The 15,797-nt window shown below is 34.5% G+C and overlaps 2 protein-coding genes across 2 annotated transcripts; one reads left to right on the top strand and one right to left on the bottom strand.

The window, feature by feature from the left end:
• Positions 1-2,330: 2,330 nt before the first annotated feature.
• LOC132304110 (probable enoyl-CoA hydratase 2, mitochondrial) lies at positions 2,331-10,252 on the top strand. The gene is made up of 8 exons (XM_059801634.1): positions 2,331-2,620; positions 6,131-6,300; positions 8,251-8,325; positions 8,568-8,658; positions 8,803-8,854; positions 9,181-9,284; positions 9,359-9,435; positions 10,070-10,252. Exons 1-8 carry the CDS (start codon positions 2,428-2,430, stop codon positions 10,244-10,246), a joined length of 939 nt encoding a protein of 312 aa, XP_059657617.1. The 5' UTR covers positions 2,331-2,427; the 3' UTR covers positions 10,247-10,252.
• A 3,130-nt stretch (positions 10,253-13,382) lies between these two features.
• Positions 13,383-14,662, bottom strand: LOC132302367 (ethylene-responsive transcription factor 1A-like). The gene has a single exon (XM_059799204.1). The coding sequence runs from the start codon at positions 14,312-14,314 to the stop codon at positions 13,571-13,573; it is 744 nt and encodes a 247-aa protein (XP_059655187.1). The 5' UTR covers positions 14,315-14,662; the 3' UTR covers positions 13,383-13,570.
• Positions 14,663-15,797: the final 1,135 nt, after the last annotated feature.

Raw genomic sequence — 15,797 nt, 5'->3', positions numbered from 1 at the left:
TGGTTCAAATAGCATGAATTTTACCATAAAAGAAAAGACTTTATTGTAAGGTCATAAAACTTTCTCAATAAATCAAAATTTTCCTAGGTCCGTTTGGTTAGATGGAAACCAATACTGAAAAGTAAAGGTGAAAGTGAAAGAAAGTGAAATGAATGAAGGAAAGGGTAAAAAAAATTAGGGTTCATTTAGTTACCATGAATATTTTTCAAAAAAAAAAAAAAAAAAATTGTGGAAAAGTTTCATTTCATAATTTGAATAATATAAAAGTTAATAGAAAGTACTATGATTTACCTATATTGTGGATATTTTTATTAAAAATGACCATATGTCTAAATAAATTTATACTCAGTAATTTAAAAAAATAAAAAAAATAAAAGCAATATAAGAATTTAAATATATATATTTGTTGGACACTAGAGAGAGATAACTAATATACTATTCTTATCAAAATTTATGTATAAACAAATTTTATTTTAGAAAGTAAAAAAATGGTATAATTGAAATTTCATATATTTTCTCTCAAGAAATCAAAATTTCTCTAGGAAAAATTTGTGGGAAAGTTGGGTCGTTGTGGAAAGTTACTTTCCCACATAATTTTTATATTCCTCCTATCCCAACTCTTAGACAATTTTTTTTTTTTTTTTTTTTTTAAATCATTTATTCTCCTTTCCAACAGTTTTTTTTTTTTTCCTAACCAAACTAAGACTTGGAAAATTTTATGGGAAAGTTAATTTTTCTTTCAAAATTTTCATTTCCTTTCTTTTCTTGCTATTTCAATCTAACCAACCAGAGTCCAATAGAAAGCAAATGGGAGTAACAGAAATAGGGAGAGCTAAGATTGTTGTTATTGAAGAAACTGAAGAAAATAGATAACCATACACATACCTATGGTTTGTGGCCATTTTGTCCAGATGGTGCTAGTAAGCTATCCAAAAAAAAATCCAAATGCACCAAATCTAATGGTAAATGGAAAGTGAAGATTTACAATGTATTTATCAAAGAAAGAGCAGAGAGAGAGAAATTGGGTGTAAAAGACAAACCTGATGAGAAATGAAAGGAAGTTATGGTCCTTTTGAGTGTGGTTAGGCTTTCAAGGTTACGCCTGTTTTGCGGGACCTCTAAACTCTCTAACTGATGAAGAAGACAATGGTGGAGATGGTGAACAAGTGTTGGTCAATACTCAATAGTCCATTGCTTCCATTTTGCTACACATGGTGTTATTATTACCCATTTATTTATTTTTCTTCTTCTTCTTCATTTTCCTTTTTCTGCCGGCCCATTAGGGTTAACTCTCCTAAGCTATACAACTTAGTGCTCATTAGGGCTACATTTTTATCAATTTTTGCTTTACAACTTATATATCTCTCTAAATCTAGTAACCTTTTTTTTTTTTCTTTTTTCTTTTTTCCATAAATTAGGGGAAAAGAAAATCGAATACGGGATTATTATGTGCTCTACTAACTAGCCGATTCCATAATACTACAGTTAAATCTCATAATCTAGACCATACATAACCTAGTGCTTATTTATTGATGCCTAGCTGAATTCCCATTTGCCTATTAGAAAGATAATTAAAATATGTGAAAAAATAAAATTAAAATATGAATTTAAGACACAATATTGTGTATCCAAGAACAAAATCAAGCAAGAAAAATAAATTATGCACCACATTATGTAGTGGGTAAAGATTGATAAATTTGTCAATAAAATATTTTAGAAACATGAGATTACAAGTTCAAACTCCTGAGCTCTCAACGTTTTTTTGTTTTTCTTACTTTCTCTAATTTTTCAAACTTTATTTTTATTTTTATTTTTGTTTTTGTGTTCGTATCACAAATCCCAACACCCAAATAAACTAAATTACAATAAAGGCCGCATTCAACTTCACGAAGACAAGGCAAAAATGAGTACCATCTTTTATTCCATTTCTCGAAATATATCATCACCTCATTGCATATTGATGTAATGTGTTACTACATATTTAATTATTTATACTATATCTTCAAAATACATGCTTTGCATTCCTGTTGGATCAGTATTGTACCCACAAATAATATTATCTGATTGGTGACAAAAAAATAAAAAAAAATTAAATAATAATAAAAAAAAATTGTAAAGTGATGCTTAATTACTCTCAACTTTGATGCTTAACTCCAAATTTTAAATACTGAGAATAATTATAAATTTTTTTTTTGACACCGATTAATTATAATTTTAAATTTTAAAAAGACTTATAAATAAAAAAAAAAAATTAATTTAAAAAAAGAAAATATGGGAGTTCTTTGAAGAACTATTAAAAAGAAAATACAAAATATAAAATGTTTATGTCACTGTACTATATCCTTCCTGCCAACAAAAACTTCAACTAACCACTGCTTATTTGCTTTCTGAGATAGTACCTCTAGCAGAGCTCAAGAATTTCAAGAGATGGTCCTCTTCGTTGCAATCGCAAGATCGTTAGGTCACAATTGCCTTAAAGAATCGAAACCCTACTTATCTGGACACTTCAATTCCAAGGGTTCCAATCTCTATAACTGGCAATATCAGAGTATCAGAACTCTGCTTTTGGAATCTGCTTCCGAATGCGTTAGGATTAAGAGGCTCTCCGATTCCGATTCGGGTAATTCAATTACATATATTGTTCAATCGCCCACACAAACACATATATATGAATTTATGTATATGTCAGTGAATTGAGAGGAATTGTTAAATTATCTTTCTAGATTGTATATGCATTAGATTGTTATGGTATACCCAATGCTTAGATTAGGTTAAAAATGTTTTTGCACATGGAAGAGAAAAGGGTAGGGTTAGCTTAATTGCTGATGCTGGAACATGTTTTTATTTTATTTTATTTTATTTCTATAGTGAATTTAACAGAAACCCACTAGAAAATGTTGTCGGAGTTGCAACTTTCTGCGAGGAACTGTAAACTAAAGAAACAAGAACTAAAAAGCTTGAACAAAAGGGTTTTGTTTGGAAGTGGGAAACTGATGAAAATGGAAAATGCTACCGAATTATCTAGTACAATCACACACACAAACACATATATATGCATCTAGATATATGTATTGTATTTATGTATATGTAATTGGATTGAAAGGAATTGCTAAATTGTCTTTCTAGATTGTATATGCATTAGATTTGTTATGGTATACCCAATGCTTAAATTAAGTTTCAATTTGTGTTATGCAAAAATGTTTTTGCACATGGAAGGAAAAAAGCAAAGGGTTTGTTTAATTGCTTTTGTTGGAACATGTTTTTGTATTTCTGTAGTTGAATTAACAGAAATGGAGTGGAATAGACAGCTTGGTATACAATTTTTTTGAGAGAAACTGTAAGCAAAAGAAACGAGAACCAAAAAGCTTGAACAGTTTTTTGGAATTGGGAAACTAATGAAAATGCAAAATGCTATCGAATTTTTATGTACTATCACGCCCACAAACACATTTGTTTGCATATAGATATATGTATTTATGTATATGTAAGTGAATTGAAAGGAATTACAAATTTATCTTTCGATATTGTATATGCATTAGATTTGTTATGATATACCCAATGCTTAGATTAGGTTTCAACTTGTATTATGCAAAAATATTTTTGCACATTGGGAAAAAAAAAAACAAAGAAAAAAAAAGCGAAGGATTAGTTTAATTGCTGTTGTTGGAACATGTTTTTGTATTTCTGTAGTGAACCTAACAGAAATGGAGTAGAATTGACAGCTTGGTATTACAATTTTTCTGAGAGGAACTGTGAGCTAAAGAAACGAGAACCAAAGGGCTTGAACAAAAGGGGTTTTTGGAAGGTGGAAACTGATGAAAATGCAAAATGCTACCAAATAATCTTTGGAAAACACAATCTTTAAAATACTAGAACTCTACCAAATTTTGATATGTATTTATTACCCTAATTTCTGGAAGATCCATTTCCTCGCCTGTTAATTAACTGTGTTGTGCTCATATTCAGCTACAAAATTTGTTGAAGTCTTTATGCTCTCTAACTTTGCCAATCAAACTATAATAAGTTTTATATTATTTGTTTTATATGTGTTGTCAAGCAAAATCTAAATGGTTGTATAATCGTTAATATTTTCCGAGTCATAACTCTTCAATCAGCATGGTGTATTTATTTTGTCTTGTCACTGTTCTTGCTGTTGAACTCTCATAAGCTAAGATAATAGCAAACCACTGTGGTGGCAACCCATTTATATGTTTTTCGTACAGAGAAAAGAAGGAAAAACTTACACCTCTATCCCCTTACCTAAAACAAAAAAAAAAAACTCATCTATCCCCTTGAAACAGTACTGTCTCTTTCCATATGCTCCACCACATACATAATAACGTTACACTCCAACATCTCAACTTGCATGGTCACTCTGCACTTTGTCCAGCTGTTCAATATTATAATAGCAGAACGAGGTATAACCAGTAATTCCCTAACAAATGATGAACATTTTTGCATCACCATTACAAATTCAGCACCAGTATTCATATTCTTTTTTTTTTTTTTTTTTTTTTCCCCTTGAATATTCATATTCGATTAATTTTCAATAGAAAAATACTCTCTAGACAAACAACCTTGAAAGGAACTTTGGTATGTCAAATATATTCAAGGTATTTCTGAAGGCCTTCCTCTTCTTAGCACTTCAAATTTCCTTTCTTTGAGCACCCATCTGAAAGAGTGTTCCATTTGGATCAACCATGAAAGCATACAGGATCATGAAGCTCGCTGCATGTTTCTCCGAATAATGCAATGCTTTGCTAAGGTGTTGATCTAAAGATTCTAAACTACTACTCTCTCTGACACCACAAATAGTCTGCCACGAGGGCATTCTATTCTATCCACAACTGTGCTTATTAGACTTGAGAATAAAACCTTCAAAGGGCCATTGCAATACTAGGATATGCCATAGCCATTTCCCACAACCAAAAATAAATTAAATCTTCAAGAAATCCTCCCTACCCATTTTAGTGCCCTTTCTAAAGCCTCATCTGGTGAAAAAGATGATTGTTATGGAATGAATACAGAATAGCTAATCTACCCTACTGCTACCATACTCTCTCCATGAAACTCCCATAATTTTTGTTTTTTCATTTTTTTTTTTTTTTACTTCAACTATTTTCCCAACCGTATCAACTAGCTAGAGCTTTGTGTTGCGAACTTACTTATCTTTTTCTTAACCAATTTATAACCTAAAATACTCTTCTAAAGCTTTTCGAGGCATTCATCACCTGATGTTACTGTAAGAACATGGACATAATGCACATCTGGAGGCTTAGAGAGTAACGCCAATAAGGGTAAGCCCACCCCCTTTTGAGTTTTGTCTAGCACTATTATTTTCACAAGTCACAACAGAATTCCACAATGAAGTACATTTAAAGGATGAAAACATTGGCAGCCCTACGTCGGTCCCAGGTGGGACTTGACTCTACACCCAAGATAATCACCACTCTGTCCACTGCCACCAGCTCTCAGTTACATGATGCAACCAACTGACAATTGTCTTAAAATGCAACCTAAGACAATTCAAATATCAAGATAACTCAACTAAAATGCCCCAATTTCTCTTCCTTTGTCCTAGCAAAACTAACAGTGTTGTCTCAAATAAAAATACAGCAGCTCTACCTCAAAACCTCTCAAGAACCTCCCTTGCTACCATTTATAATATCCCATAATACACAGACTGGGTGTCCTCTGTCTTCAGCAGCATCTTGAATTGCTGAAGAATCCAGCCAGTTTTCTATCTATAAAAAATTTAAATTTCATTAGAGAGACTTTAATTCATTTCTCCACTTCAGGTTGGACCATCCTCTCTACGGAGAATTTTTAATGCTTTGATCAAATACCTCTTTAAGTTTTAACTTGAAAAGAACTGCCCGCTTATTGCTCCAGATCCTCAAATCACATACTCCTATCATCATTAAAATTGCAATTACATTTCATCCCTAACAAATAACACCCTCATTTGACTTAATGGTTATAATTGAAACATTCCTTATTTCATTTTAAAATATAATTATATACCCAAGTTTAATAAGACACTATTATCCTTTATAGTTTGGTTTGATTGAAACCATCTTCTTCTCCCTCACTACTTTATCAACTACAAACTAATGAGTTTTATTTACAGGAATTATTGAGGTTAACTTGGATAGGCCTGAAGCAAAAAATGCCATTGGGAAGGATATGCTGAGAGGATTACAGCATAGCTTTGCAGATATAAGTAGGGATCATTGTGCAAATATCTTGATGATCACCAGTTTAGTTCCCAGAACTTTCTGTGCTGGTGCTGATTTGAAGGTAAAATATCTACTTCTGTTTTTGAATCAAGTTAGTCATGCAAGGAGTAGATATTGAGTTATTTTACATAAAATTTGAAGAGAAATGAAGGATGTACATGATAGAGGGAAGAAAGAATAAAAATCTTTGACTTATCTAGCAAAGAAGAGGAAAAACAAATAATCAGTCCATTCATAGTTAATAATGAAGAAAGAATCCACTTAATTATTTACAAAAAGTAACAAGAGCACAATTGCACATAAACCTCGAAGGCTTAGCATACATCACCATCCCAAGTACTACTGTACCTTTCTCTAATTTAAATCTCAAGGAAAAAAAAACAAGAAAAGAAAAGAAAAGAAAGAAAGAAAACATGTCCTTTTTAGATTGACATGATGAAAGAACTTCTTTGTGAAGGGGAATATCCACACAGTAGTTCAACCACAAACAACAAACACTTGAAATGGAACTAGCGATGGTTCTTGAGACCAGCCTTCAACCACCCTAGAGGGAACTTTAATCCTATGTTTTTTCTCCTTTTTTTTTTTTTTTTTTGGTTTCTCTTTTATGTTATTTATCTATTTGTTTGTTTTAAATTAGAAAGTCTTCTCCTTGTTTGTCATGCTGGTTCTTTAGACAGCGGAAGCGGAAAAATTAAAAATTTTCAGGATCTTTATATCTTATATCCTTCGAGTATATATAATAGATATCAGAAGTCTACAGTTTCTCGAACTAGTCATAGGAAGTTATTTTTATGAGAAAATTGAAGAAAGCTTGTCTTGAAACCCGTGTCCTTTGCATCTATCGCCTTAGTAACCATGCATCCACAATGAGTAAGCAGGAAGCCACACTTCTCCTCAAGTCTTTAATTGCTGGCATACTCAATTCCTCATATCAGAATCAATTGGTACATGCTCAACCATTACTTTAATATATTGCATCCATGGGCTAGAAGGGTTCTCTAGGGTTTCCTAATCACAGCTCTATCAGATTAAGAATCCCCACACCAAATATCCTCCCAAAATTTATTACTCCCTTCATCATCTTATATCCCATCAGTGTTACTTAGTTTATTGCCACCCCAACAACCAACACCCACCCCCACCACCCCAGAGACAGAGAGAGAGTGCTTTTCAAAGTAAATATCTTTTTATGTGTATATTAGAGAACATTGTATCTAAAATGACTGGACCTGGGTTCCAATGATTAAATTAATTCAAGGAATAGCATTGTCTCTTTTGGAGAGTGGATTTTTTATTGACATTACACTCTCTGATATTAATCACCATGATGTTGTCGTATTGACCACAAAAGATTTCACATTTGTAAGTGAAAAGTAAAATAAAATCAACTAGGGGGGAAAAAGAAAAAAAAAAAAAAAAAAAAAAAAAAAGTAAGATAAAAGCTTGAGTTAACCAAACATGTCAGAGTTAAAGAGTCTATTGCATTTAGTAGATAAGAATCACTTTAGAAGTGACAGTATTTTCCACGACTTTCTAATTAAGTAATGCTGATTCTTTCCAAGTGTCCAGTGTTTTTGAAATGTAAAGTCAACTACTCCAGTAGTTGAGAGTCTTAAGATGAACCATTCAACTTGTGGAGGTCCATTGAATTATAATACTTTAAATTAATGGCCCGACTTTATCACTGGCTATGAATAGTTTTTAAGTCACTGGATGACAGTTATAATGCCCAATGCACTAAATATGTGTTTCAAATAACACATTCCTTAAATTGAGAAACAAAATATCAACTATGAATGGCATTTGCTTCTTGGCACACAATCCCAATACATCATTGCTATTTATTTATCTGTTTGGGTTCACGTAATGTTTAGTACTAGTTATCTATGTGAATGCGTATCTCGCTGTCTCTCTTACTGGTTGATCTTGATGCTCGTATCCTTCTTTTATCGTAATTTTGAGTGAGTTGATTCACTTGCCTAACAGTGTCTGTGCTATAAATTGGTAGGAACGGAAGACCATGAGTCCATCTGAGGTTCAGAGTTTTGTTAACTCTCTACGCTCCACCTTCTCATTCTTGGAGGTTTGTCTTCATCAGACATCATGCTTTCTGATAACCAACTTGAGTTCCATATAAAATGCTTAGAATCCATTTGTGAACTTTGATTATAATTATTAACGAACATTTCCGGTGTTTTTGTGATGCTATATGCTATGCATGCGCCACTTTTACCTCTCACATATCAATCCCTTAGATGCCCTGTTGATGTCTTATTTAATCAGAGTTGCTTTCCTCTGCTTAGACCACTTAATAATTATATTCAGGCACTTCGAATTCCTACTATAGCTGTTATTGAAGGTGCAGCATTAGGCGGGGGACTGGAAATGGCTTTGTGTTGTGATTTTCGGATATGTGGTAATTCTGTATTTTTTATGCTTTGAGTTCATATTACTAGATTATGGTATGTGCTCTACTTTGTCTACTTAACCAAAGTAGAAAAAGATTATGATTTGTGCTCCCAACTCTTTGAAGTTGATAGTTTCACCATTATTGATTCAGGTGAAAATGCAGCGCTGGGCTTGCCTGAAACAGGACTGGCTATAATACCTGGGTATGTCTTAACATCTTTAATGAGATTTTATCTTGTTATATTTTTCCTTGTGGGATGCAAACTTCATCAGTTTTGTTTATTAAAGAAGTTAGGCAATCTTCTTTCTGTTTGTTAGACCATTCGTCTTTTTACGTGCTTTCTGGCTGACCATTAGCTGATGAAGAACTGTAGCACTTGCCTGCTCATTTTTCATGTTTGGAGGATGTTATAGCTATTATATATTTTTTGACAGACTAAACCTGCCTTCATTTTGGCATGAATAAGTTTTCAACAAAGGGGTCATGTTTCGGCACATTATCTTATCACGGAGTCATGGCCTTTTACAGGGCAGGTGGGACCCAACGGCTTCCTAGATTGGTTGGAAAATCCATAGCAAAGGATCTTATATTTACTGGTCGAAGAATTGGTGGCAGAGATGCTGTCTCAATGGGTATGTTTGGGAGCTTCTTAAAGATTGAGATTTAGTTGGTCCTCATTTAGCAATGAAGATGTGTTATGATGTAGGCCTTGTCAATTACTGCGTTCCTGCTGGTGAAGCTTATTCAAAGGCCCTAGAAATTGCTAGGGACATAAATCAGAAGGTACATACCAGTATTTTCCCAAAATCTACGTATATAGAATAGTGTCATGTGTAGAATACTATGCAGTTTGAAAAGGTCTCACTGCAAATGTTTTACTGACAGGATCTTTTGCATTATACTTTTATTTGATGCCCATATGTTGGATTATTATTTTCTTTGCAATTTTAGATTTCAGAGAATATCCTTGAATCTTTAGACTTTTTATGGATTTTTTAGGCTATGAGAACTTAGTTTTTGTCAGCTCATGAAAAATGGTGTACGAGTGTGGGACCTTGCTGAAAACAATGATCATGAAAGTGGTGGCAGGTTTTGGTTAGGTTTGGGCAAAGTAGCAGCGGTGAGACAATTGATCGAATGATGGGGGAGGTGGTGGTCCTGAAGGAGGTGAAGGTGTGAAGGAGTTGGGTTTATCAATGGCGCTTGTATGGGTGAAGGGGTCAAGAGTAATTGGTGGTCGTGGAAGGATGAAGGGGAGAGATAGATACATAGAAGAGGGAATTTAGAGATTGAAAAGAGATCTCGGAGGGAGGGAAAGGAGAAGAAGAAAGATGACTTAAATTTTACTTGCTTGGAAAAAGACATTTTTTACCCCTACATATTGCATATTGATACTAATACATCATATTGTTCTCAGGGTCCAATAGCAATAAGGATGGCAAAGCGAGCTATAAACGAGGGACTGGAGACAGACATGGAATCAGCTTTGGAATTGGAAGAAGATTGCTATGAACAGATTTTGAACACAAAAGATCGCTTAGAAGGCTTGGCTGCATTTGCTGAGAAGCGAAAGCCTAGATATACAGGTGAATGAAAGAAACCAGAATTTTGATAATGACTCGTTTCTAGCACTGTTGATCTCTTCTGCTTGATCACCATGCCTGTTTACCATCTGAGTCCTGTGCAAAAGCTGCATGCTAGACATATTTCTTAGAAGGCTTGGCCACATTTGCCGAGAAAGTGTGAGCCTAGATATACAGGTGAATGAAAAGAATCACAACTTTGATAGTTTCTCTCGTGCTTGATGTTCCTGCATGCTAGACATACTTCAATTTACATGCTAACAATTTAAATCATGTTGTTGATGGTAAAACGACGTTGCGGGGAGTTTTGGACAGAAAAATGACATTAACTTAATATTGGCTACTCTATGTTAGTAATGGTACATCAATAAAATTCATTTTCGAATAATAATAGTTGCTAAGCATCATCTTTCATTTCTACGTTGTTCTGTAGAACCAATATGTGAGGTTCTTACATTTTAGGTCTACTGTCTTGGAATGAATGATCTCAAAACAGTCTCTATTACCTAACTGTATGAATTACTTTAAACGAAGACACTGTCTGGTAAGATAAATTTCTAGCAGATCAATTGCCATCCTATCAGAACCTATTACCGGGGAGTTTAGAAAATAAATTGGAAAAAGAAATTCCTAGCCAGGCTAAATGATTATGGTTACTAGATGAAGAAAATTTGACTGCTTAGGCAGGTTCTTTCACTCATTCTGAATCCAACTGGACTTAGGCTTAAGTTATATAAATCACGAGTATGTGGCCTTTTGGTGCAACATACTTGCAGGGCATGCATAACTTGTTTATAGTAGTTTAGTTCAACTGGAGGTTACCAGTTGCTCCATGACTTGGAGGTCACGGATTCGAAACAGAAAACCGTCTCTCCGCATGCAGAGGTAGGTTTGCGTCCCGTACATCTAATCCTCCTCAGACCTGATGGGAGGGAGACTTATGCACTGGGCTAGCTCTATTAGTTCAACTGTAAATTCATTGGTAATTTCGGTATTTCCTTCTTGTTTTATCTTCATTTACTTGGTTATATAATGTATATAAAGTATAAAAGTATAAACCCTCAATAACTGATATGGCAGCTAAATGTGAAACCAATATAAAGAACACCAAGTCAGTCAACAAACACAACATACAACTTGGGACTCTTGACCAGTTTGCAAAGAGCCTGATGCATTTAACCACGTTATATCTAATAATTTATTTCCATGTCTTTCTTGACCGTACATTTCATTAGGAATGAAAATAAATAATTATCAATTACTTCTATGAAATAGATAGGGGTTGACAAGTGTCGTATGTTGGCACTCATTTTGCTTGGTTTGGATAGCAATTTTAGATTAAATAAATAAATATAAATCATATTAAATCATGGTTACATTCAATGGGTTGAGTTTGACGTATGATATCTTTAATTTCATTTTCAAACGTGTGTTTGTTTGAATCATCTATTGTTTACATAAGTAAATTTGTATAGTGTCTACTAGATCGTATTTAGGCTAGAATTGCACAAAACCTTCCGTACTATTTAGTAGAGAAAAATGGTTTGGAGTCCGAACTCGAGAACTAAGGCCTGTTTGCTTAGTGCTTTTGTTTCATGTTTTTTGTTTTTGCTAGTGTATTGTAGCAAAGCAAAAGCAAAAGCACGAAGCATGTTTGATAATATTTGATGTGTTTTTCAAAATTAAAGCCAAAATCAGAAGCATCAAAATGATACTTTTGTTTGCTTTCGCATTATAGCAAATGTTCAAAAAAAATAAAATTTTAATATAACATTTTTAACTAATTGTTCAAATTTTTAAACTTGCAACACTTTTTACCAAACATGCTTTTATATTTCTACTTTTAAAAATTTTATAACAAATTTACATTACCAAACAAATTTTTAAATAAAACAAAAACATCATTCCTACTTCGAATCAAAATAAAAGTACAAAGTAATCAATTGACCAAAAAATCAAAACAAAGAGAGCGACGACTAATCTCACACTATTCTAACGTGGGTGTTATATTGCATTAAACGACACACTTGGATTCATCATTTTCCCTATCATTTTAGAATGTTAGAAAAGTCATCCATTATCTTCTGCAAACAATAATTGAAATTTCAACTAGCTTTGATGAAGTCAAGTCATATTTTGAAAGTCAAATGTATGGATAAAACAATGTTCAATAGGACCGTAGTACTGTCTTTGTCTGCCCCTCGTGTGCTTAAAACCCTTAACTTTGAGGTGACGCGAGACCCAGTGTACGAACTACGCACGCAATTTACAGTGTATCCAAATATTATTTTACTTTCACCTTTGACTTGTGATAACGAAAATTTTAAGTTATGACTAATGTGTTTTCACACTTTGATTTTTTACGAATTCAAGTTATGACAATGTGTTTTCATACTTGATTTTTTTTTTTTTCTTTTTATACTAATTCGACTTTTTGATACGAGTTGGTTGACATTATAATACTATCAATGATTACATAAAAACAGTCGGAATTATTTACGTAAGTACATGTTAAATTAGACTTTGGCATCTCCTTTAGAAAAGACCGACTCCAAGACATTTTTTTCTTATAATCTTTAACAGAAACTCCTCTGTTTTCAGAACTGATTAAAGTACTGATAGCGATTGTTCTTGGCATTCAGAAATTCATAAAATTGATTGACTGTGAAATTAACAACTTTCTTCCCTTCTCACCTCTATTGCTTGAAGACTGAACACCAAGGCATTTCCAACCTTCCACAAATAGCAGTACACAAAGGAAGCCAATCCTAGTAGTAGCCAATATTCTGTGTTCATTTATATCCATACCATCGTTCGCAATATTAGTCACGGTCTAATAGACTCGAACAAAATCAATATCAAGTATCTGAATCAAGTGTCAAACTAAAAAACAAAGTCGCGTATCACTTTTATTTAACCACTAACTTATATATACACAAACAATTTGATTATGCAACTAGGCATCACGTATTAACGTTTGAAGGGGAATTCAATGATATAAGTATAGGACAAAAATGAGGGGAATTCAATGATAAAAGTATAAGATAAAAATGACAAAACGTAATATATATAGTGTATACATGAGTGTATACATACATATATATATATATATATATATGATTAAACTGCACTTATGCAAAAGCCTTGTGAGAACTCATTTTCATAACAATATGTTACATAAAAGAATAGAAAATTTCCTTTTCAAAAAGAATCATCAAACAAACGAAAGAAAACCACCCATTCACGACCCCAAATAGCCCTTCATTTTCCCTTGAAAATTTGAGGGTATCATGATCTCATTGTTCTTTAATGTACAATACTAAATTTTTATTTGGTTATAACAAGTACCCTCCAACCAACAACTGTTCTTGTTTCACCTCCAATCCACCACCGCCATTTCCCAATCCAGCTTGTCCCACCACCGGCACCGCCGAGCCCACCACCTTCCTCCACCGCTTTGGCGATCCATTTTCGGATGACGACGAAGGCTCCGACAATGAGGAAGACCTCTTGGACTTAACCCGAACTGGCTCGGGCTCGCCCGAATTTATCCGAAGCGGAAAATTGAGGAGAGCACGTGATCCGCGCATGCGGTACGCCGCCTGGTCATAAGCCAACGCTGCATCCTCCGCTGTCTCGAACGTCCCGAGCCAAACTCGGGCCCCATTCTTCGCCGGATCCCTTATCTCTGCCGCGAACTTCCCCCACGGCCGCCGCCTCACCCCTCTATAATGCTTCCCCTTCGCCTGCATTACCGCCGGCGCCGCCGCCTGAAACGTAAAATTCTCCGGCGAGCTAGTCATTTCTGTCAGAATTTCCGGCTCTTCCTTAACGGCGGTGGTGGTGGTGGTCGAGAGAGAAGGGAGCCACTCGATGTTGACGGCGTCGAGGAGGGCGCCATAGTCCACCATGTCCTCCGCGTCGTTTTCTATCAAAGGCAACTCACCCCAGTTGTCAGTGAATAATGGGAACAAGCTGCCACCGGAGTTGGTCGCCGGAGCATCGAATTCGTCAAGCAAGTGACGCCGTATCGACTCGAGCAGAGCAAAGTCGGAATCAAAATCACTATTTGTGTACATTGTCGAATCAGAATTTGAATCAATGAAATCCTAGATATGGGTATTGAATATCTTTCTGGTAGAGAGAAAGAGAGAGATAAGAGAGATTGTAGTCAAGCAAATGTTAGGAGTAGTGTCCTGAAGTTTTGAGAGGAAAGGTCTTGTGGGGCTTATATAGTTAATATCTGAGGTGTTGGTTCATGCACTTAGATTTAGTTTAAATTGTTTGTTTATTTTACTTTTCAACCTTTTCGGAAATATTTTATTTTATTTTTAAGAAGGTGGAGGTTTCTTCGAAAGTTCTGTGTGCAAGTGGGAGTCGTATTTTTCTCATTCACGTGGCTAAATTGTGCTTTGAGATGGGATGGAATTATGTCAATGGTGCCAAGACTAAATTGTTATATTGTGGTCGTCATCATCATCCAAATTACATCACCCTAATGCAGATATATAACAAAGTTGTTAATATAACGGCCAGTCGTATTTTTTATTTTTGTTAGTGTTGATGTGAAAATTCTCACACATTTACCTATAAAATAAAAGAATGTTACCTCGAATGGCACCAGTCGAGAATCCTTCGACGATCAAGTTAGTACTTGTAATCGTATCACATAATAATTATGTAATTTCTGTTTAGGGATTTTTTCTCGTACCTTCTTTTAACGGCTTGGTGCCTTATTTATGACTGTCGATTGGAATTAAATTGATCTCGCGGGAGATCCGCTTGTGCAAAATCAGAGGAGATCGTTTGTTGCCAAATTTGTCGGGGATAAGATTTATTTATTTGACTTCCTCAAATTATGCCAAGGTTATCCTCAACCTGTGGAACCACATCGTCATTCATTATCCTGGATAAGAAATGTCATCATTCTTATCCGAGAAAAATCTTTATCTCTGATAACGAAATATGTCCAAGAGGTCTGGCGGCTGTTCAATGTAGGTTATTTTTCTCTATCAGTTGCCCCACATTCCCAAGCTTGCTCGTCTAGCTTTGGGAATGTCATTTTTTTTTTTTGGCCCGAGGAACAGTACTCGCTGGTCCACATGAACAGTAACTCTTTTTTTTTTCCCCCTTGTCCTGGGAACAGTACCCGTGGGTACTGTTCATATGAACAGTAACAAATTATTATTTTTTTATTTTTTTTTATTTTTTTTTCCTTCTTCTTGCCCTGGGAATAGTACCCGCGGGTACTGTTCACATAAACAGTAATTTTTTTTTTATTTTTTATTTTTTTATTTTTATTTTTTCCCTGGGTACTCTTCTCTTAGGTAATGATCCCTTGGGTACTATTTTTGGTACCCTTGGATACTCTGCCCTGGGTACTATTCTTAATACCCTTGCGTACTCTGTCCCTGTGTACTATTTTTGGTACCCTTGGGTACTCTGCCCTGAGTACTATTTTTAGTACATTTGGGTAATCTTCCCTTGTGTACTATTTTTAATACCTTTGTGTACTCTGCCTCTGTGTACTATTTTTGGTACCCTTGGGTACTCTGCCTCTGG

This window comes from Cornus florida, unplaced genomic scaffold (assembly GCF_030987335.1).
Source record: "Cornus florida cultivar Cherokee Brave unplaced genomic scaffold, ASM3098733v1 CherokeeBrave_3.0.0_Hap2_Chr04, whole genome shotgun sequence".
Taxonomy (NCBI): domain Eukaryota; kingdom Viridiplantae; phylum Streptophyta; class Magnoliopsida; order Cornales; family Cornaceae; genus Cornus; species Cornus florida.
Note: the sequence above shows the minus strand (reverse complement) of the source record. Positions and strands in the feature narration are given on the sequence as shown.